Here is a 24,162-nt window from a genome sequence, read left to right on the forward strand (position 1 = left end):
AAAAAAGCTTCTATTAGATGCTAAATAAGACCCAAGCTGGGTCATAAAGCTATGTCTATGTAGATTGCATCTTTCCTTATTTCTCTTACCTTGTTTCTCTTGAAATATGCTCTTCGGCAAGCTGCAAAGCACTTCTCGCTGCAGAAGCATTTCACTTCACTTCCCATACTCAGGGAATAGCGCTTGATTCCAACTTTCTGGCACCAGGCACACATTATTTGTACATTTGACACATCATCTTCTACAACAAAAATATAAGAACAATGTTTACATGAGATGCAAACTCCTTCCTCAGACATCTGCACAATTACTCTTAGATACAAATAGCACTGCTTCATCTTATTTCTAACTTCCTCTCTGTCAGAGAGCAGAACTGTGCATGCCTGTGATCACCAGCTTCATCCTCAGGCAGCCGGAGACCCATACCAGCCAGCCTTGGCAGACTAAAACCTGCTTCTAAAATGGCTGGAAAAGATGATTAGCTTCAAAAATGGTGCATGGCTGAAAATCTCTGGAAATCCCGAGAAATTTTTAGTGTGTTTAAGAGTGCACAACTCCTTATTAAATGAGTAACCAAGACTGGAGGCTGAGTATTGTTGCTTTGTTCTTGTTACTTACAGTCTGCAGTACTGAGCCCCTGAGATGTTCTGCTCAGCAAGCTGGTGACAAAACACAGCTAGAAGAGACTGCACCAAGGCAGGTCTCTAACACAAGCCCTCTTCTACATAGGAGGAAGGAACATGGAATGCCCCTTTTCTGCAGTTTTGAAATAATGACTAGCGTAAAACAGCTTTTGTGTGAATTCAACAGTCACAGAAACACAGACCTGAGCAAAACAGAAGATGCAGCACTGTGGCAAAATCTGCCATGTTATTTTCCAGTCATTATGCTCATCGGTCAAATTTTATTTCAGGCAGAGTTCCCAAGCTTCTTTCAAGCTCTTCTCTAATGTGTGTTATGAATGTGGTTTGTAATGCCTTCTGTCATGTAAAAAGACCTCAGGACTTATTTGCTAAAGGGCAGCAATATCCTTGTGTGGTCATCATTCCCACCTCAGCTTCACAGACAAGGGCAGTGAATAGTTAAGCCTACTGAACAGATCAAGGTAATAAGTTAGCAGGAATCTTTCTGACTTAGAATTCTTCAGTTCTCATGTCCAGTTTATGATACAGAGTGACCTTTCAGTTACAGACAGCAGCCATTGTCTAACTTCTGGAAAAAAAATCCCTGAAGACTAATTGTTAAAGTAGTTCCTGATCCATGAGCTGTAGAGAATTCATAGCTCAGAGATTCTGTCATGCAGCCATCCTATTTCCCTATAAAGGATTTGTTTTTGAAGCTACGCTGTCATCGTTCTGTAAAATTATTGGCAAACTAATTTTTAGCAGAGTGATTTGGCTCCTTTCCCTGACTATCATAACTCAGAACTACGTGCTGCATTTTACTCACCTTATTGGAATAAATATTGCTAGTTTAATAACTTTTTTTCCTTCGACAAATTGTGTTATGATTTACAGCAACAAATAAAATTCTACAATGTAAAATAATGACCTCTTAGTTTTAATCAGACTGTCTACCTTTACACCAATATTTAAGGCTAAGTTATAACACAGATTTGTGTTTAATGTATTTTATCACTTATCCTTTAGTGTGGGATTTGCCAATATTATAAATACCTTCATATACTGCACATCAAGGGAAATCAAAACACTATTGCCAAAATTATCACGAGCCATCTACAGGGTCAAAAAGCCTGCCCCTGAGCTGACTGTAATATCAGCCATGCACACAGGGTGCTGCTACAGTGGTGTTGCACAGGGTCATTGCAGCTTTCTCTCCAGACAACTCTTGTCCAGGATGCTAACTATTCCAGCACAGACCAAGAGCTCTTCCTCCCATTTTTGTCCTGAGCCATTTTAAAATACTAAGCTTTTACAAAGGGACCTGGATTCAGCTACTTTTACACCATAATAAACCAATTCCTTACAGACTGAACCTGCCCCTTTGAATGTATCAGGGCAACAGAAAATCCTCTGAATCAAAGGAACCAGACGGCAGACTCTTGTTTCAGATAACAGCAACATTTATTCGCCTACTGATAAGAAGTATTTTATCTCTGGAAAAGAGAAGATCTACCAGTGATACCTTTCTAATAGCCTTCATTTCTGGTGAGAGTAACTCTCTTAAATGAAAAAAGAATATTACAGAGCTGAAAGAGAGTTCACTGGCAAAGTAGGTGCTGGAATAGCTCTTTTTGAAGCAAGTTGTCTTGTCTGGGGCACAGTTTTAAGGGGAAACACAGAGCTTCACCACTGAAATTCTCAGGGGCTTTCATGAGCGACTTGATAGGGAGAACACCTCAGCTATCATTCAACTCCTGTTCACTGATACTCATGAACTGTCTCCCATGGATGATCAGAAAGATCCACACAATCGTCTGTTTTCAATTACACAGGCTCCCACCAGCAGCTGTTTACATGGAAAAGCCACATTATGCATTTTTCTGCAGGAGGTTATGCAGGCCAGCAAGATTCAATCCACCTCCTTCTACCAAAGACTTTCTCTAAGATACATCCTGGCAAGGAGAGGAGAGGAGGAAAGAGGGAAAGGGACCTACTACGTCAAGTTGCTGTCTTGCCATGCTCTGACCAGTAAAACTTCACCACCACCTCTCATGGGGACTCCTTTGAAGAGCACTGCTTCACTTGTGGTCCATGGATCTGACAGGCAATAAAACAGCAAAGAATGGTCTACGAACTACTACTTCCAGTCACTGTCTGCACTTCCTGGAAGTGACAGGTGATATCCAGGAGTCATCATCAATAGTCATCAAAATGTTCATCATTTTGAAAGAAGGGAGAAAGGGAGAAAAATAGTCTAGCTAAATACAAAGAAGTTCAATTATTTCTCTATTCTATTCCCTTCTCACCCTAGTCATCAAACAATGGTCACATACAATATAATCCTTTTCGTGGTAACAGTAATAATAAAACTAGATGCCTCTTCATTTAACAGACTCAGGAACATGCTACAAAAGGATTAATTGAGCATGGCCATGTGAGGCAGCCAGGAAACACCAGTACTTCAGAAGATGGCTTAGAGCATGCACTTCCTGAGACAGTACACTAATACATCACTATTTAAGTAATCTCCCTCAGGTGTAGGTTTGCCCAAGTCAATTTTTGATGCACTTCTAACTTTTTGTAACAGAGTTCATCAAGTGAAATAGAAAATATCCAGTATCACATGATTATGGACCATCAGTAGGAGCCCTGTCCAGGAGGAAAACTTGGTCTAAAATCAAATCCTTTCTTTCATTTTCAAGTGAAGTTAAGAACAGCAGAGAAAAGGTCCCACGCTTTGTGACGAGGAGAGGTACAGACCTATGATCTATGGCCTATGGGTGTGGATGATAGGTGGAGACAATGATAAAGGTCCGAACCTGACTGTGTGCTTTCCTTCTTGGCACCAGTTGTGGTAGAGATCTGAGCAGGCCTTGTGAAAATAACTAATAGGGATGTTTTGTTACAGTGTATTAAGCTTAGTGATCAAAAAAAGATGACTGCAATGCTAACAGAAAGTGATACTTCGTGTGTTTCTACCAGCAATGGGAAGTAAAAACTTAGACTCAAAACAGTAAGACTGTGTGAAATACGTAAAGCCAGAGTCTTGGGATTTAACTGCTGTCATTTGCTAAACACAAATTGAAATAATATGAAACCAAAAATTCAAATCTTCCATTCCATTCAAGATAAAATTCTTCTCACTTTTTCACAGACTTTCGTTTTTCAAGGCCAAATTCTTTGAAAATCACTTTACCAGATTCCCGCCCTTCTTTCAGGAAAATGTATCAAATTCCTGTCCCTAGAACACTCAGCAAGAAGAACCTGAAGCAACAAGTTCAGAGGGAAGTGGGAATTTCAAATCCAGCAATTTGAGACTGCTTATCTGTCTTCAGTCTTTATTCTAATATTTTTCTGATTAGAACTGTACTAAGAAAGCTTCTCCACAATAATTACATCAGTATACTACATCGGCAATGTTCTCCTTTGCTCATAGTCAAACTTTTGCTGGTAGTTTGGCTTAGTATATCTACTTAAAGTAACATGAGCTCATCCTGACACCATGCCTATGTCCATCACATGAACTCTCACTGGAGCAGCTCTTCTGATGAAGATCATTCACCATCACTTTTAGGACTTACATAGCTATGCTGACACATGTTTGTAAAGTACAAAAATATCATTTGCAAGTCCTGGCACTGATCATCCTGAGTGAAAGAAAATACTTTTTAATAACTGCATTTTTTTTCCTCCATCTGGGCCTTCAACTTTATGACCTGATTTTGCAAAGTGTTTAGCATATTCTCATATCTGTCACACTTATGACAGGTAGCATGGGCACTCATACAGGTGAGACAAAGAGGAGATGGCACTGACACAACTGAATAGTAACAGGAGAATATTCAGCAGAACCTACATATTGCTGTCCTCTTTAATTACACCAGGTAATAGAAAGATATATTCCTTCCACATACTCTACAAGGTCTAAATTTCCAGCCTCTACTTTTCTGAGATCTCAACTCTTCATAGGGAGAGCTACTGTGGGAGTTACAGAATTGTGTTTTTCTGCCCTTAGGTCATGTCATTACAGGTGGAAGAATTACTCCCTGCACCCACCACACAGACAACGTTCAGTTACATCTCCTTGTGGTTTTTAGCCTGCGTATTTTTCATAATGAACAATGCAATAAACACAGAGTGCTTGCAGTGTTAAATCATGTTCCCAAAGGGAGTAGTTTGTATAACAAGATAAAATTATCACATTATAATAACTAAATATGCATCAGTCTAAAGCATGCTTCAATTAATCATCAAAAGTTTGCACCGCCTCTTTAGGTCTTAATTAAGCGGAATGTTTGGTATTTTTTTCCTTTCAAACCAGTGTGAAGGAGCTGCAGAAAATTGTTCCTCTTAAATCCAAAGAGCAGCAGTTTACATTAATCGATCTTATACGGAACCATAATTTGGAGAGGTGGGGGGAAGTGAAGGAAGGCAATGAGTACAACAGAGTAAATGCATCATGTACAGTCCTGTGTCTTTATCTAAGCAAACCAGCATGACCTACAGTGTTTAATATAATGTTCCTAAAATCCCTACAATTCTGGAGTTACATCCTGATCAGCTTACTGGTTTACTAAGTTTTAGGTTGCAATACTCCACTAATAACCGTTTTGAACTATCTGATACATATGTTCAATATTAACTCCAGTTTCAAAAAGGTGGATGAAACTAAATGCAGCTACAGCTCTAATCCTGTACGTTATTATGATCCACAAGCAGGTACTTCAAAACCTTACTTTCCACATTTCCTTGCAAGAAATGCAGCAGGAGATACTCAGTTCTTCAGTCAAGAAAATAATGAAGGTGCCCAACTGCAGTACTGAAAAAGTTCTGTTGTGCAGAAGGAAGACCAGGAGGACACAGGGTTTGGGATTGAGATTTCAAATATGGCACTTGGACTGAGTGAGCTTGTGTGAAACCTGTACCTTGTCTGTGGTTGTATCTGTGATCTGATACAGCAAATATTTGGCATTCCATCCCTCCGCAGTGGCTCCCAACCATCCAACTCTGGTATTAGTTTCCTTCCACCACACTATCAGAAGCCATGTCTCCCCACTACTGCTTTCTTCCACTTTTCCTCTCTTTTTCTGCTTGCTGCATTCCACCCCCTCACACAGGCAGCTCAGATCCCAGGTTTTTTTGGTAGGGAGCTAAAACAGCACTTTTACCTTTAGATGGTAAACTATAAACTGGCATATAATCATTAAATATTTTAGCTGCTTTCTCTACGACTTTCTAATGAAAAGCTGCAAAACTTCCTTTTTTAAAGACATTAGATCTTAACTTGATTCTAGCATCTGCAGCAATAACAATAAGGGCTCACTGTTTCCACTGTGATGCGCCAGGATTTCAGAATTGGTTAATTCCGAGTTACCCGCCTGCTGCTTCTGAAACCCCAGATCGCCGTTGAAGAAAACCAAAGAGCACGTATTCAGACTTTTCATCCCAAAGCGGTTCCTGATGTTGCTGATCCCAAGCAAGGCAGAAGCACCATCACAGTAATTTTTCTTACACCTAAAATGATTTACCAAATCAATCTCAAACTAAAAAAAATGAAGAAACAAACTCCTGAGACACTGTTGTAGATCCACTTGTGATATCACTTAAGTGCTGATCCTCTAAATAGATGGGGGGTGTGACAAACTTAAGGTACAAAAAGTACCTTAGAAAAAGTAATTACCAGAGGAAGATTAAAAAATAGGGCTGACAATAGAAAGCTTGCTGCTGCCATCGCTATGGAAATACCTCAGAGGCTCTACAATGCATTTCCTTTTAAGGACCAGTCTCGAAGTTCACTACTCTGCCAATAAAGCAAAATGTCCCAGCTCCTTTTAAAAAATCATTTTGGGGAACCACCGCCTGCCTACATTTTCTATGTATGAGCTTAGGTACATTCTTATGCATAGTTCAGTAAGGACTGAATACACAACACAAAAGCTGACATTTAGGCAGGTTTTAAACATGTGGAAAAAAAGCACCTATTTCAGCTAATAGAGGGGGAACTCCCTGTGTATTTTGAATATATGCTATTAAGGTGAATGTGTGGATTTGTGATTTTGTTTTTAGCACAAAGGAAACACTTGGCCCTCTACACAGAGCAAAAGATATCAACAGTGGGCTAGATGGGGCAGGCATCCTGGCAACCACTAGCATTTAAAAAAACCAGGTAGCATAAGCCTACTTACTAGTTTCAAACTGAAAACAAGAGAAATAATTTGAAGAGTAGCGACTACAGGATTTGTTGCAGTGGTCTTTATTAGAGAGCTAAACCTGTAGTTAGAGAAATTGTAATGTTGTTCAGCAACTGGAATAAGATATTTGTGAAATATTGAAGAGGGATCCAGAGCATAGCAAAATGAAAGTCTCCTCAATATATAGACTTAATCAGATCTAATAGTATGGTCTTTATTTAAGGAAAACTGCCACTGTATTCTACCTTGAATCAAACTTCTTAGTAATGCAGTCATAGATCCAATTCCTTGGTGAATTTTGACAGATGATCTAGAAGTTTATTTTTACTGCCCTGCTAAACACCATTTAAAACATCTTTGATGCTTCCAGATTCCTCAAATACAATATAAATATTGAGAGAGGTTTCAGCAGGCAGTTCCAGAATGTTTGTAGGGCAGGGACTCTGCTTATTCCCGCATGTTGCAGTAAGTTACTCATGTGCACCTGTATTTACAAAATCTCCCATAAACTTTAATTCTAAAGTAATATTAAGACATAACACAGAAAATCACTCATTCCTCTCTATAAAATAACTAATTACTCACTTTAGTACTTGAATCTGACACTTCCTCGCCAGCTTAGGTCACGGGTCTATTTTACAAGGTAGTCAGAACTGGAAATGCTTCTGTTCCTCCTTTAAGACATTTTGCCTCACCAGATACAGTTCTTCTAGCTCAGTTCTTCTTTACTTTCCTGAGTTTATGATAGCTTCTGGTACAATTCCAATCATTATAGCTGGGAAATCACTGAACCTAACATTGTGTAGAGACACTGATCTGTGGGTTGTAGGTTTTAAATACCCTTTCTTTTTCCAGATGTACTCAGTATCTTGTGAAAACCCTGGGAGGGAGCATTATTTTCCCCTTGTACTTCTTTCCACTGTGAAAAGCTCAGTCAACTGCATAACATCATCCTCTCTGCCTCCCCTTCCACTGTGTCCCTTGGCAGTGACCTCCCCTGGCAGCTCAGCACATCAGGGAGCTGGTTCTTGTTTGGGATGCTCAGAGGAGCAGAAGCACTCTGTGCATTGCTTGTACACAGAAGGAGGAAGGAAAGGGAAGGATTTTGCCAACATCCATGCTCAAAGGATAGACCAAGCAGCAGTTGTACCTCCCCTACCAAGGCACTGCCATTGGGATCCCAAGATAAAGTAAGTCAAAGAGCCAAAGAGCACTCAAAGAAATGGGAAAACTGAGACACCATAGCCTCCAGCAGGTCCCAGGGGGAGGAGGCAGCGTGTTCTCACCTGCATTGAAAGAATTTCTTGCATTCTTCTTTAACTAGTCTTGATTTTTGCCTTCCTTCATCCCATGTAACAAGAGTTGTTCAAACTTGCCTGAGCAAAAGGGCAGAGTCACCCTAAGTGCCCTCTTAGATTTACTCTGTCATTAAGGGTTGCAGAATAAAAAAGGTTTGCACGAAACATACTAAGGCCAACTACTCTGCACAACTGTGGCAGAATTTTTAGTTCTAGATCATTCCTGGCTATTGCACTTCTGTTCCTTGCTATTTCTATATAATTTTTAAATTGGAAAAAAAACAACCAACAAAAAACCCCCACCCACCTTCTTTACATTGCTGTGGAGAAAATAAGAATCTTCTAACACTAAGTAGAAATAAACTTAGGATCAATTTGTTGCAACAAGCTGTACTCAAGACTAACCCTGAAGATCACGCAGAATCTCCTGCCAATTCTAAACGTAGTGACCAGCCTGCTGGGCAAGACAGGTGGTTATTGGCCACAAGGAGACTCTTACACCAGCTCTCTGGAGGCTGCACGGACTTCTTTTTTGCTTCCAGGTGCAGGTTGGATGGCTGACATTGACTTATAAAGTCACATTTGTTTTGAGACTGCCTGAGCGTGGTCTACCTGCCTGGTGGTACAAATCAGTGCAATGGTCTTGCAAACAGCCTCCACATCAGAGTAATTTGCATCCCTCTGGTGGAGGTTTCCCATGACTGGATTTAGCATCCTCCACTGACATGCTATAACAAGTCTGTAGACAATCAGTGCGCCACATAGGGCCCATGCATTTAACTCAGCCTTTTTTGGGTGTAATTTTGAGGTACAGCAAAGAGAGAGTGCCTTTACTGGATCTACCTATTTGGTTAGGTAGGCCCCTAATGTTTTCCAGGATCATATAAGCCAATTTGTACCTAACATTACATTTGACTAAAAGAGAAATCTGAACAGCTTGGAGATAAATTTTAGTCAGATCGGTCAAAATTATTTGGTTTTCAAAACACCTTACTGCAAAGGCGTAAGGAAAAAAGGTAATTTTGTTAAATGTTCAAGGTTTTAGCCTGGTTGTACAAAATATGAATGCAGATAGGACACAGTTCAGAGTTTTTCAGCACACTCAAGGAAAACCTAATCTGCTGAAATCTTCAATGACAGCTTCCTAGACACAGTTCAGGATCAGCACTTCTTCCCCCTCTTGCTTGAGCTGGTAGCTGTTTCTGATATCAAGAGTCATATTTGCTTCCCTGGAAATCCTGTTTCCCTTGGCTTCCTGACTGTCTTCCCCAGTGTCTTCTACCTCTACAATTGCTACATCAGTGCACATTGCCAAGTATCCTTCCCATTTCTCCCTTCAGGCTTCTGTGAGCATCGCCCATGCTCTGCTCTTTCTCTTCTCCCTCTTATCTGAATAGAATCTTATCAGCAAAAATTATTCAACTAATAATTCATTGTGACTGTTTCTTGGATCTGCTTATCCTCTTCAGACCATTACACTCCTGTCCAAATGAATACCTCAGCCTGTCTGACACCTTTTTACTCATGCTGACCCTTCTGTTCAAGATCAATACAGCAAGAATTAAAGTCTTAATAATTTCTCCCTGAGTGCTCACTCCATATTATTTGCTCAATAAGGTTGGACTGCACCATCTTTCCTGTCTTTCAGGTTCATGATTTAGGTATCATTTTTACCTATGGGTACTCTGTTTCGAGCTATATTTAAGTCTTGTAGATTTTTCTCCTGTACAATATCTAAAAGCTTTCCTCATCCATTCACAAAGTCTGGACGCATCCCAATTCTTAGCATATCAGTCACTGCAGTGCATTACTACCTGGTTTTCTCTCTGGCCCATAATGTAACCTTGTCCTATGTGTGTCTACTCAAAACACACTGTAAATGTCCCTTTTCCTGCCCAGTGTTTCAACCTCAAACCTTTTTCTTGGTCTCTTTCTGCCTCTCCCTCCTGTCGTCTTACTTCATTTATTAACTCAAACAAATGTAAGCTGCTTCTGTTCTTGTCACAGGTCAGTGTGTCTGTCCCCAATGTTGAAAATTAATGACGTGAGTCTAATCATTTGCGTGCTCAACTCAAAGAAGCACCTTTGTGCTGTTTCCACGGTCATCCCCTATGTTTGTGAGGGACTCCAAGAAAACATCCCCAGAGTTACTCTTGTCTGGCTTTGTACCACACTGAAGTTTTCTGCTTTGATGTAGTGCCCACAGAACAGTGTCAAAGTGCAGTGCCAAGACCACTGCCTTGCACATTGGTTCTCCTTTGTACTCCCTTTTCTACTTGTATTCACCAGTTGTTTCTTGCCAGGTTCTTTGGAGTGATCATGAGTAGGGCACCTACGCCCTAAGATAAAACAAAACAATTACTGGCCATGCTTATTGCAAATCCCACAAAGGTTGTGGTTCTCCTCCCCCTCCAGTCCTCCCAAGCTTTGCTCTCTAAAACAAAAGAGAGATAAATATGTTCATCTGCTCAGAAGTCATGGTAATCTAGTGCTCATTACTGATCATGGGATAAAGTCAGAGGAGGCAGATTATGCATTTATATCCCCTATGTAGGTAAAACAACAATCATTATTAATTAATGGATTTTAAAAAGTAAAGTTGAAAAATACTTATGAAAAGCCTTCTCTGCACGTTACCCTTAGTGGTACATTCAAACACAGGATCATATGCCATAGGTGGATGGACAAAGAACAGAAGGCAGTTGACTTGGCCAAGATTAGCCTGTGTCCATTTAACTACTGTTGCAGTAATTTGTTTCTCTACTTCATAGTTCCATCTCCTCCTGCTTATTTGATGTCATAAAAATCCAGCAACTGTGGCAATTTGCACAATGCATGCTATAGCCTTGTGTTCGCATACCACAAATTCAGCATTCTGGATTCATTTGTGACTCCCATTGGAGGGGAAAATAGCTTGGGATGGCACAAGCCCTTGATTAAAGCTTTAGGGCCAAATCAACAACGGCTGAGGATCCAGCCCATATGGCCCGAGATCTTTAGCTGTGTAAAGGCTGCAGGAATGGGCCCAAATAGCTTTGGTAATTAGCAAATACCATATAAAATAGATTGAAAGTTTTTGGCAGGGAATGAGTATTGAGTAACATTTTAAAATTATTCATAGCATATTAGTATACTTCTATAGAGAAAAAACTCAAGGGCATAATAATAATTTAGGAGGGGCAACTGTACATGACTGACAACAGGCAAACACATTCTGGGACTGATCAGTATTTTACAGTTACCTTTTGAAAAAGCTACAAAGGGCAGAGGTGACCATCTAACAGCCAGAACCTAATCCTACAAGCTGTTCTGCCTGTGCAGAGGCACCCTTGCACCTGGTGGGGACTCTTTAGCCAAAGTGCCTCCCTGTGTGCATAGAGAGCTACTGTTCTAGGGTAGGTGTTGCATGTCACCCTGATCACTCAAGAGCAACCAGAACAACATCCAGGGACATCCATGGAAGCAGGACTGAGCCTATTCCTATCTAGATTCACCAATTATCACACTGTGTGGAGCAGTAAACAATAACACAACAATTAATCACCTTGGTGTAGCAGCAAGAGTTCCTTTCACAGATTACAGTAAGCAGCATGCGGAGTGGAATAAATAATTTTTCATGCAAACTCTGAGGAATGGCATATTATAAAATCACTCCTGATAAAAATCTAATGAAAAGGTAAAACATCTCAGCACAGTCTCCTGGGTAGAGTGAAGATCTTATTAAACCCTCAAGAGACAATGGTCAGGGATTTCAATGGAAATCAAGAGACAGTTTTCCCAGTATGAGCTTGTTAACCTGATATACAGACATGATACTGATTTGATGGCTTTGTCTCTCTCACTGTTTCCTTCATGAAACCTATTTTCAATTTAATAATCTTCCATTCATTTATTTAAAGGCTTTATTCACCAGAACAAAATCTTTTTTTTTTTTTCTAAAAGCAGATTCTACTGAAGTGCTGAGAGTATAATACAGCATGAGAAATGTCACAAGCAGTGCAAGTTTGTTGTAACTGCATTTGCAGAAGTTTTTCAAGAATACTAAAGCAACTAAAGCCACTCTTCCACTCCATTTTAAAGCTCCCTGTGACCGGATTTCAATCATTTTGAAATCAGCCCTCTTGCTAAGACATCATGATCTAGCAGTCTCAGGACATTGTCAGTGACAGCAACTATTTTTAAAAAATGTTCATTAGGATTTACCTGCTGGTGGCTTTATGAAAGGTGGTGGAATTAATGGGACAATAATAGGTACATTCCCATGATCCTTCGACCCTGCTGGTGAGTCCGATAGTCCATTTCCTGTTGCAAGCCCTGGGTAGCTTGGGTTTATATTGTACGGTGAAATAACACTGTCCTCGGGTAATTTTGGTTTTGGCAAAGAATTTTCTGTAAAACACAAAGAACACATTGTACAGTATGACACATATATTTCTTAAATGGCGTTATATAGTTTCACCAATCTCTTCATTAAATTACTTACCCTAACACAAGAAGAGTGCACAAAAAACCCCAGACATTTTCCCTTTTATAGAAATTTATACTTTCCAGTATTCTTCAGAAATGCTCCATTTTTTTTTTAAAATCAAATTCACGCTTTCTTTTTGCAAAAGGTAAAAGGTAGGATTATTTTGTATGCCTTGTTTCGTCAATGGCATCCTATTCCTGTACTTTATTTCTACTGTTTGCATGGTGATCACACCCAGTGTACTGTGACTTCACCAATGCAAGAAGCATAAACTGAAGAGGAAAAGAATTCTGAGTAGTAATAATGAAAAGGATTTAAAGAAATGAACAAAATATTGAAATCACAGCAAAGTGTGCATGAAGTGATGACAGTTATTAATCTAATTCTTTAATCCCAAAAATCACCTCAAGATTCTTATTGGTAGGAATTTCTCTCATACACTTCAGCTATGGGGCAGGACTTAATTCTCAATACTCCCTCTCTTCCCATCTCTCAGAACAAGAAATGTATTTTTTTCCCTTTCATAGATTGCACACACCAAAAATTTCTACCTGCACAGACATTTGACATCTGTGGTACATAAAACATAGGATTTGTATCATGTGCCCATAAAAAAAAGTATGTCACAAATTTCATCAAGCATAGACTGGAGCCACAAGTCACTCAATAAAAGATCTATTTATTAAAACATAAATAAACAAAGCGCATTGCTACACAGGCACAAGTTTCTTCAAAGGCAGCTTAACGCCATTGTATTTTAAATGAAAAATAATTCTTGATCACCAATGTTGCTATAGAACTAACAAGCCGCAGACATTCAATTTTAACACAGTTAGGTTGTTTCCCATTACCTCTAATTTTTTCACCTGTTTTCTAGTCATCTCTCCTTCAGTACTGGTCTCTCTGGTATCAGTACTCACCGCAACACTCACTGAATACAGTGCTGCTCCTGGCTATCAGAAAGAAAACCCAAAACACTGCTGTCCATGAACACAGTGAAAAGTGGCACTCCAAGAGCATAATTGCTGCTGCAATTTCCTCTCTTTACCTCACCTTTGTGGAACTCCTGTTCGGTTAGTCAAGATGCAGTACTTTTCTACTCTTCTCTTCACTCTGATGACAAGTCCCTACCCATCCCATGGGACTGAGGAGTCAGAAGGCAAAAACTGAATGACGGAACAAACAGACAGGATCTCATCCTTTACATTTTGAATCACAAAGATTCAGCACTGTCCCAAACAAATTCCATCCCCGGAAAATTTCTACTACACTTGCAGAAGACAGTATGTTACAAAGGTGGATAAGAAGCCTTTTGTGAATGTTCACACTCATTCCTACACGTGTTGGGAATATTCCAGTTTAAAATCTTTCAACACTTAAAGAGGTTTAAAAGCAGCCTTAGTATGGAAAGCTAAAGGGTTCCTTAAAGCCACTCTGCTAAGAAAGGGCTCCCTCTTTTCATGAGCAGTTTTTTGGTACCACAGAAAAATGACTTTCAACTGACTCACAAAAGGCATTATTTGTGAAGATATATCAGTAAGTGCCTACCAACAGCAATTCTGTTAAGTGATTTTCCTCATACCTTACTGGCTTCCCTATACCACAAGATACTCTCAGATATTTTTATGCAAAGCAACCAAGACACAAGTAGCAGAACATGCTTCCCAATCCACACCAATTCAGACAGTTGAGCTATTAATTCTTCTTCACATGAACACAGAAACACGAAGTCTCATTACCTTTGAGAACAGAAATGTGCTGGCGGCTTTCCCCGTCTGCCGAGTAGTTCCTGAATTCAATATCTTCTCCATCTTTTAATTCAACCTTATCATAACCATACCAGCCAAGGAGCTCATTCATAGTGTTTTCTGCAAAGTTCTGAAAGAGAAAAATTACCTACTTATTTATGTAATCAATAACCATTTGGAAGGAAGGGAGGACTGCATAAATTGAACTGTATCTGTGCTACATGAGGAATGTCAGGTTTGGCCCACCTCCTCAAAGACTAATGTTCATTTCATAAGTCAAGTGCATAAAGTGAAATGCATTTAAATCTCCAACTGGCACATGTAATTATGACAGAGACTCATACGTCTGTAATTTAAAGAAAATTAAAAGGGAAGTTATTTATGACTTTTGCTCTGACATTCAATGTCAGAAATATTTTAACATACATTCATCACACAACTTGTCTCTGTTCCAATAAAATATTTAAGAATGCAGCAAGAGAATAACAGAAAACCTGAATTTTTTTTCAACCAACAGTTAATCAATCTTACTGTGTTACAGTCTTTTCAGCTGGAGCAGGTCACTGACACAATTACAGTTCCTTAAGGTGCCCATGAACCAAATCAAATAAAATCGCAGCAAAGAAGTTTTTCCTCAGTTATAAACCCTCACATAGTCAAACCACTTAAAAACTCTTCACTGTGAAAGCATTTTACCATAATGTTTCATACAAACATCTCTTATATTTGTTTAAGAAAACCTTTCTCAATTTTGCCATATTTATTTTTAAACTGATTTCCAAGTGGCTGTGCAGTTACATTTATTGTCTGTACGGAAATGCAAAGCATGGAGCATGAGTGTTATAACCCTCAATTTCTATTAAAAATATGTCCACTAGGTCATATGGCAAAAATATTTCTGTAGAAAACATTCATTACTGGGCCAGGAGATTTAGTGGACTAAGTTAAGAAATCTGCAGCCAGGCAACAAAGCTTTCTGAGACCAAATAGTGCCATGGAGCTCTACAGCTTATGGATTTAGAAAATTACCAAAGGAAACCAGCTAATGAATTATTGTGATGGCAAAGATCAGCTTAAAGTAGTATGACAACTATAAATTGAAATGAAAAAGCCACACACAAAGCCTTTATATTTGGTCTCTGCTTTTTTTTTTTTATCAGCACTCTTTTAAAACAAATTCCAAACTTCATATTACTGCAAGATCTTGACATCTAAAATAATGCTTCTGATAAGCACTGCCTCCCAGGACTCTGGCTACCAGCAAAGGAATAAGGAGAATATGATGCCGATTCAAAATAAATGGTACATGTCAAATTCACAGGTTGCTAGATTTTGTCTAGTAACTGCTCTAGCTTAATTTTTGAGTGGGAGCAAGTCCAATGATAGAACATAGCAATTCTCCAGTCATTTAAATAAATAAATAAAATTAATGAAATGATAACTGCTTTCAAATTCAAAGCTACAGCAGGTACTGTGCTCCAGAACCTCAGCACTGCACTGCTCCTAGCTCATTCATCACACCAGATTACAGAGGTGTTCCTATCACTCAACGAGTGCTGTAAGGCACCTATAAGCAATAAACACAAGCAATTTGTACTCTTCCAAGAGTATCATCTGTGTAATTGTGCTACAAACATACTTTAGGAAAAGAAAACCCAAAACAAAACCCCACAGCAGATCCCTGAAGCATCAATTTCCTTTCGGTTTTTCCCCTTTTCATTTTCACTTGACCATCTGATGAAAGTCACAGTTCTGTGGCTCTCCTGTGCAGCCCTGAATTGCTGGAAAACATTGCATCATTCCAACTCTACTTTCAGACTCAGCATTATAAGTACAACAGCCCACTACATCTGACCTATGTCACTACTACAGTTTTTAATGAGTACAATGCAGTGTAATGTGGCTAACACCTACCTATTTCTAAAATATATATTTAAACTCTCATTTGAATGATGCAATGTTGTGTTTTAAGAACTAGCGAAAATGGTAAATTTTTCTAGAAGTTTTTTTTTGGTTTTTTCTTAGCTTTTTAGAAAACTCTCCTAGTGCTGAAGAGTACCAATGCACTAACACTGTTTCTAACCCATGGGAACCCAATAACAAAATGACCTGGAACTGTGGAGTGAAATCTCACCACTGCAGCTCACCCAGAACATCCTGAAAGGGTCTATGGAAGCTTGAAGGAAAGATCTGCCAGCTCCCCTTGCTTTGCTGAATTTCAACTATGGAGACACAGCCCTAGAGACTAATCTAGCAAGGTAGAGACCAATTGACAAAGTCTTATGGACTTAAATCCCATGCAACCAAATTAATTGAGTAGCTCTAAATTTGCCTCCTGGGGGTGCTTTGTGTTTTCTCTGCACTGTTGATCAACTCAGGCAATGAGTAATTTCTAATTACTTGTCAAGGAATATGTAAGCAAGGTTGTATATATGTTTATTTTTTCGTGAAAATTCATACATGTGCATGTCTCTTCCGAAAGTAACCAAAGTGATAGTTGGGTTTGTAACAGCACAAAGTTCAAGTTATAAGCGATACAAGAAAATGAACATTCACAATGACAAGAAATACACTGGACTTTGAAATTACCCACCATAGAGACTTGACTCTCTCATAAAAAAGTAAATCACTGTGGTCTTTCCTACTAACTTCAGTGAGAGTACAATGAGCTGCATATTAGCAGTAACAAAAGTAAACACCATTTTAACACCATGCTTTCTCAACAAGAGTGGTGTGGTTGAAAAAAAAAAAAAGAAATTAAGCCATTCTCCCTCATAATTCATCCTACCTATTACAGTGATGCAGAACACCCTTAATACAATTCTCTCAGTAGCTAACTGCCAGAGCTTCATTACACCACACTTCATACACAGCAAACCAAAAGGATGACCCCATCCACAGCAAGCTGACAGTCAAATCTGAGAAATGTGTTTTTAACTCTCTTGCATAGATGGGCATCCAAAGAACAACATCGCCTTCCCTCAGACTCCTGACTACAATACCCATTTACAGTGATGTCTAACATCCTGACAATTGAGAACATGGTCACACAGGTCACATCCTTGCTGAAGCCACTGTCCTGAAGCTGACCGCTATTAATTCAGGGTTTCCATGTATTTTCACTTCTTTGATTTCAATGATAGACACAGCCTACATGGATTCAAGATAAGGTAACAAGATGGGATTTGTAAAGACCAGTGTGGTGGCCATAATCAAAACACAAATGATGAGACGAGATGAGATAATTTTTCTCTGTGTGAATACAGGGGGGGAACAGTAAAAGAAAAAAAAAAAGAGACAAAAAAGTTCTTGATGAAGCTATGGAAAGGAAGAAAGCAAATTAATACACAATCTGTACACACAGAGAAAAATCTCACTGAAAGATGTACAAGCTTCAAAAGCTTAGTGAAAGGAAGGGTGACGACTGTAACAGCAAGGCTTGAGAAAAGCAATAATGTGGGACCCGAGGTTGGAGCAGAAAAGTAGAAGCAGCAGTGATGAAGCAAGCTATGCAGGAGCCAGTGGAACTGAGAAATAATGGACCTGCCAAAGACCAGAGAGGAGATGTGAAGGCGAGTGTGGGTGATCAGATGGACAATGTGTAAGGAGCTGCAATTCAAAGGCTTCTGCAGGAACAGGACAGCAGAGGCACTGAGCTAGTCCATGTTTACTTTCAGACTCATTCCCCAAAATGATGCGGAGTGTCTGTAGGATGGAGGCTGCCACCTCAACACTGCAGTCATTGCAGAGGGCTGGAATGATGTGGAAGACCAGCATACCAGGGAAAACCTTGCTCATCATCAATAAAATCCCAAGACAGCAATCACACTGCTAAGCTGGGACCCTTAAGTCCAGAGCAAATTCCACTGAGCCCAAAGGGAGCCTCCCAGCAGCAGTGGCCCTGCAGGGTTTGCAGAGTTCATTGCAAATGTACAGCACTAGAACCTAACTTCACCCTGACAGGGAGGCAACGCTCAGTCCCCTGAGGGGAAACCAAGAGACCAAACTCTGGTGCCACTCACAGTGTGGGTCAGTGACAGAGCTGAGAAGACAACCACAGAAATCCTATCTCACATCCTTCTGTGCTCACTCTGCCATGCCAAGCTCAGTGCTTTTCTGCATGCACCAAGCAGACAAGCTTCCAAGACCACAGTGGAAGAACCAACCACCTCTTCAGCTGCCAGCACACCTAGGCAGTTGGTTATCACTCTGCCAGAGTCAAACCTCCTGCTCTCCTCTAGCTGACAGTGCACCATCACAGCTGCCAAACCGCCAGAGCATTCACTATGGCTGCAGCCATCCCAACCAGCTCATCCCTGCCAAAGAAACTGGCCCAAAAATGCTCTGGTGGCCCCAGTCACGCACCATTGCCAAAGTCCTTCCTTCTCAATGGATAGCAATTTGGGTTTTGCCCCCTGATAAATCCCAAACCACTTATCACCCCTGCAGGGCAATGTGTGATTTGCATGTTTTAACTGTATGATTTCTCTGTTCTTGTACTACACAGAAATATGGTCCCTCCTGGAAGAGCCAGGATAACTATTACGCTTGTTGGTATTTCTACTTGAATTTGCTTCCTATTCACATGAAAGATGAAGAAGAGTGTGTTGACTTGCCAGACTGTGGTTTCTTTCCTATGTGAGACTGACTTATATGCTAGGCAGTAAAAATATAATCACATTTCTTCCCACTTTAGGATTCATTTCATCGTAACAGTACACCTACAGTTTGATTTTTTACATTACGATGCATCGTTTTCCCAAATCTTTGTTAATTAATACATTCTGAAACTAAGCCATGCTTCTCTTTCCATCTTAGATCTCTTGTCTTTCCTTCTCTATGAACCTTATTCACAGGGGGCAAGGCCTGGCTTCACCGAACGAGGCCTGGCAAACACGGAGGCAGGAAACACAGGGGAGAATGAGTCTGTCAGACTCATTTTCTTCTAGGTTTTACTGCTGAATGTTTATTTCAGATCTGGGAGGAAGCACAGTGGCTCCATTCCATTTCCTTGCCTGCATAACCTACTCAGCGCAGAGCCTCACAAATTCACTTTTCGCTTTCACTGCATCAAGGAAATAAAAATGGTTCTATAGGCACAACACAAACTTTTTTTTTTTCCAGCCCTCACATTCTTTGCTTATTTATGTTGTCACCACACTGAACTCGAGGGTTAGGCCTTTATGCTATCAGAAAGCAAAATTCATTGATGCTTTACTTTTCTTTTTTCTCCCATGTGCACGTTTGGTTCTGTTTCACCCACTTTGTTCAGGGAAGTGCCATTTCTGCAACACACTGGTAGATGAGGCTCCCTGTGCAGACAATGCAACTCCCTTTGCAGCCATCCCTAAAAACCCCTTCCACAGAGACTCCACAGAAAAACCCTCCACCTGAAATAATGCAATTGATAAAGCCTGCCTGCTTTTTCACTTTCCCAAAGACATTTTTTGCTTTTCAGGAGAGAAGGGAGGAGTTTCCTTGGAACCTACTGAGCGCTCTGAGCGAACTGGCTCGCTCCAGGCGCAAGGCTGCTACGCCTGCTTCACCGCTTTCCTCCTTCTGACAGTAGTACTTTCAAATGCCAAACGGGGAATATTAAAACACTAAACTGAAAGATATTCTGATGAGTTTACTATTAAATGATAACAGATGGGGCTGTCCTAAGCTTTAGGCATCAGGAACGAAGCCCAATTTTAGATACAAATTAGTTATTGAGAATATTCATAGATGGTAAACTCCTTGGGCACATGAAGCAGCCCTGTGAAATTACAGTGCAAATTAATTGCTTGCCTTTCAACTGTTAGAGACACACGGATACATTGTCTCATCTGTGCGGGAGAACTTCCAGTGCAATCCAGTACTGGATGTAACCTCACTTCACGACATTTCAGAGCACCTAGCTGTTCCTCCTAAGCTTCCTGGCAGCAGGATGGCAAATGGAAATAAGCTGAGGAGGGATACATGGGGGATCGTTGTCGAGCCATCATTGTGCCTCGACAAGTGCTTTCATCAACTAAACTGTAAAAAATATTTTCGTCTTAAAATAGTACTGGGTTCCCTGATGATGACAGCTTTGGATCTATTAGGTGTGCTGTTATCCACCAGCAAGTGAGAAATGGCACTGAACTGAATTTCAGAATAATTATCTGCTCTTCCTACAAAGCGCGAAGTGAATGCTACGTCTGGAAGAAAAAAATGGAAAGGGGGACAAAAGAAAAAATAACTAGAAAAAAAGAAAGAGTGGCTGTAAAGGTCACAGCGAAAGGAAACAAAACACTTCCTCCTGAATATATTTTTCATTGAAACGTAATATCAGAAAACTGTGCAGAGTCATGTACTTTTTGCACACAACATTGTATCAAATTAAAATTTGTTATAACCATCATGTACGTTAGGTTAGCGATAACAAAAATGTAACTCAATATCTGGCATAAGGAAAGAGCGAGCAACCTGAATATCTATACAGTCATGTTAAAACTGAGCTATGACACTACTGTTGGAAAACACCAAACCAAGCAGTTGGGTGTTGTGATCCTTCTAGAGCAAATATCTGACTGTATCAAACAGCAAATCTCGAAGGAAGTCTCTGTGATGAGGTAATTTTATTGCTCATTCATAGTGCCTTGCATTTGCTGTACTTAAAATAGACATTTGTACCAACGTCCTTTTTATTATCCGAGGGGGGGGAATCACATATACACCAGTCTTTTTTCTTTCTGCTAGCTAAGGGAGGCAATTCGATCCAATGTGGGCTGAAACCTGAGTAGGTCACTGTACACCATGATAAAATTCCCTAATCCCTGAGCCAAATTTCCCTGAGGGGGCCCTCCTACTTCTCCTTCACTTTCCAAGCTGACTTTTCCATTCCCTCTCTCGTCTTTTCCTCCCCTTCATCTCTTTCATTTCCCCTACCTTAAAGCCTTGATATCTGATCTGCTGCTGATACTCGGGTTACAGTTTTTACAGCTTAGGCTGTCTACTGCTGTATACATTCCTTTCTTTCTGCTCTGCCGTGATTACTTACCAGAGCTTATTTTACACTGGTCCAGATGAAAGCAGTTCAGATGAAGGGAAACAGTCGCCTGTTTGAACATTACAGATACGAACCTACACAAGGGCACATTGTGCTCCCTCTGTCATTTCACTGCAAACATTTTGCACACTGTAAGCAATTTGTTACATTATTGTATTCCTTGGGTTTATGAAGAACAACTAGACATCTTAATTCATTGGTAAAGAAAAAGGGTAAATGATCACCACAGGATTTAAACTTTCTCAACCAGTCAAAAAGTCAAACCACTTTTTTTTTTCTCCCCCACCCTTTCCCCTTCTTAGGTGATAGCAGCCAACTGTCCTACTAAAAATGTATAGCATATATAGCATAGTTTACATTGAAAGGTAGGCTATGAAAGGTTTTGCCATCAGCTGTCTCACTCTCAACCAGAAATTACATGTGTTCAAAACGCCATTTCTACCCGCCTTTAGTTTTGAAGTCATCTGAAATCTTGAGGTTCCCAACCTTAAGGAGCCACGCACGATTAAAAAAAGAGAAACTCTCTACTCAAAGGTTAATGCCAGTGCTTAATACCAAAGCATTAGTTTAAAATTATGTAATTTTTCTCCTTCACACAATGTTGTTTTTGTTTCTTCCTCACCCTTTCAGACAAACATCTGCTATACTGTAGAAGAACAACTATCTCCCAAACCGCTGAGTGTGCCTGCAGCCAAAGTAAACAAAACAAACCCAGAGGATCCAGCACAGTCAGCCTTTATATCCAGCCAGGATAACATTTCACATGTTTTGATTAAAATTAGCTAATTTGTAATTCTAGAACCTATGAAACTTAAAAGCTGCAATCCATATAGATCACATTAGGCGATGCTCTGAGGGGCCAATGTCCCGTACTACAGACCTCTGCAGTCCTCAAAATTATGTGGGATTACAACGAGCAACGACTCTCCGGTGCCTGCACAGAGCCCTCTCTGAAAATAGGATGTGTCACATATCTCACAAAGAATAATACCACTCCTCTGGACTTGAAACTACTACAGATTGTTTCCAAAGAGATGCATCGACACATTATTTTGTTCATTTCCCCAATACTACTCTTGTCCACATTTCCAGCTGATGTACACACAGAACCGTGTACACGTTCATTACTCAGGCAGCAGAAGCAAGAACGCCTGTTTTAGGCAGGAAAGGGCACCTAACTGAAATTAGTGGTGTGCAAAAGAGGGGAGAGAAGAGGGGACTCTGCATGCCAGTTTAATTTTATGTGGGGAGATCAATGTTCCAGAAAGCAAAGATATTTTCACTAGGCATCATGCATATTTATACACCCGGCTATATAGTGTACATACTATGAGAACGTGTGACATTTTCCAGGCAGTCTTCCACTTACAATCAGCCTTTTAATAAATGACATATTCAAATTAAATCTCAGCAGCTTTATCTCGTAGCCAGACTATGCTGTTTTAGTCACTTTATCTGCGTATTTAACAACAACAAGTTCAGCTGAAGTCTCGCAATACATCGTTACCAACTTTGGGGAATTAGAGAGGTAAAACAAACAGACATGGAACAGACGAGGAAAACAGGCGCAAAAAATAGACTGGTCAAGCCTAGAGCAGCGACCTAATGATATAAAGTCCCAGAATAACGTTTTTGTGTGATCGCAGCCATCCCAACATCTGGAGTGGCCGCCAGAGCACAGCTGGATTAGCACCCGTTCCCATCGGGCAGGACGGCCCTCCTCATGGTAAATACACTTCCATCAAAAACAGCCCTCGGACAAGGCACCTTCCAGCGACACCTCTGCGCTGCCATGAACCGCGGAGTGAAGCGGTACAGCAGAGAAGGAGGCGAGAGGGAGAAGGAGAGAAAAGGGGTCTCCACGCTCAAGTGCGAGACTGATGCGCGGCTCAGACCGCAGCGTTTCACTTTGACAATTTAATTACATAGTTGCAGCTGGCTATTGAAAAGGAGAGAAATACAATGTTTAAAAGAGGTCCCTTTCTTTCCCAACTTTAAGGGCTTCCCAGCTACCTGAGGGGATGGCTATAGAAAGAAAGAAAAAAAAAAATAGGCTCATCACTGGCACCCGAGGAGCTTGAAAGCCCAATGAGGGAGAGTTATTTTTAAAAAATAAATAAAGCTGGTCAATGAACAGGATTTGCAGCCTGTGAATTCGTCTCTGTTTGCAGCCCAGGAGGCGGAGTTGAGACACATTCAGTGCATCCTACAAAAAAAAAAAATGACAAGAGATCCTTTCTTATTTCATCTCCATGCTCGGAGGCGGGGGGGGGGGCGGGGGGGAACCCCGCTCCCGTCCCCATCACAGGCACCTACCTTCATCTCCTCGTTGATTTCCCGCTTCACTGGGTGAGCCGGCTTCCTGCTCCTTTTATTTTCGGGAGGTCTCCCTTCTTTCTCCATTTCTGCCATTTTTTGCGCCTACTTGGTGGTGGTGGTGGAGATGAAATGGCTGCTGGTGCTCTGGGGGGGCCGGGAGGGGCGCGGGGGGGCGGCGGCGGCGGCTCTCAGTGGTAGCAGGCGGCGCCGCGGAGGGCCCGGGGGGAGCGCGGCGGCGGCGGGCGGGCGGGGGTCGCGGGCGGGCAGGGGCGCGGGTGCCCCGGCGAGTCAGCCATCTTCTGCCTCGCCGCCGGCCCGCATGGGAGCGGCGGGGCGGGCAGGCGGGAGGCAGCGCGGAGCGAGCCGGCCCCGCGCCTGCTGTGGCGCTGCTGGCGGGCTGCCGCGGAGGGGGCGGCGGAGGGAAGGGGGAGGCCGGCCCCGGACCGCCGGCGGGCGGGGCTTGCCGGCACCGAATCGGCCGC

The 24,162-nt window shown here is 41.0% G+C and overlaps 1 protein-coding gene across 3 annotated transcripts in view; it reads right to left on the minus strand.

Moving 5' to 3' along the window:
* The window catches only part of SOBP (sine oculis binding protein homolog), a 116,779-nt gene extending 92,762 nt beyond the window's left edge, over window positions 1–24,017 (minus strand). For 2 of the 3 annotated variants that reach the window (XM_064649833.1, XM_064649831.1), the window contains exons 1-4: window positions 23,678–24,017; window positions 14,320–14,458; window positions 12,316–12,501; window positions 90–241 (exon numbers count right to left, since the gene is read on the minus strand). In XM_064649833.1, the coding sequence (XP_064505903.1) occupies window positions 90–241; window positions 12,316–12,501; window positions 14,320–14,458; window positions 23,678–23,773 (573 nt within the window). In that variant the 5' untranslated portion in view covers window positions 23,774–24,017. Of the gene's footprint in view, window positions 1–89; window positions 242–12,315; window positions 12,502–14,319; window positions 14,459–22,689; window positions 23,568–23,677 lie in introns of all 3 variants that reach the window. The other variant, XM_064649832.1, reaches the window with a different exon arrangement.
* Between the last annotated feature and the right edge of the window lie 145 nt (window positions 24,018–24,162).

The sequence above is a fragment of the Pseudopipra pipra genome, chromosome 3, assembly GCF_036250125.1.
Source record: "Pseudopipra pipra isolate bDixPip1 chromosome 3, bDixPip1.hap1, whole genome shotgun sequence".
In the NCBI taxonomy this organism is placed as follows: domain Eukaryota; kingdom Metazoa; phylum Chordata; class Aves; order Passeriformes; family Pipridae; genus Pseudopipra; species Pseudopipra pipra.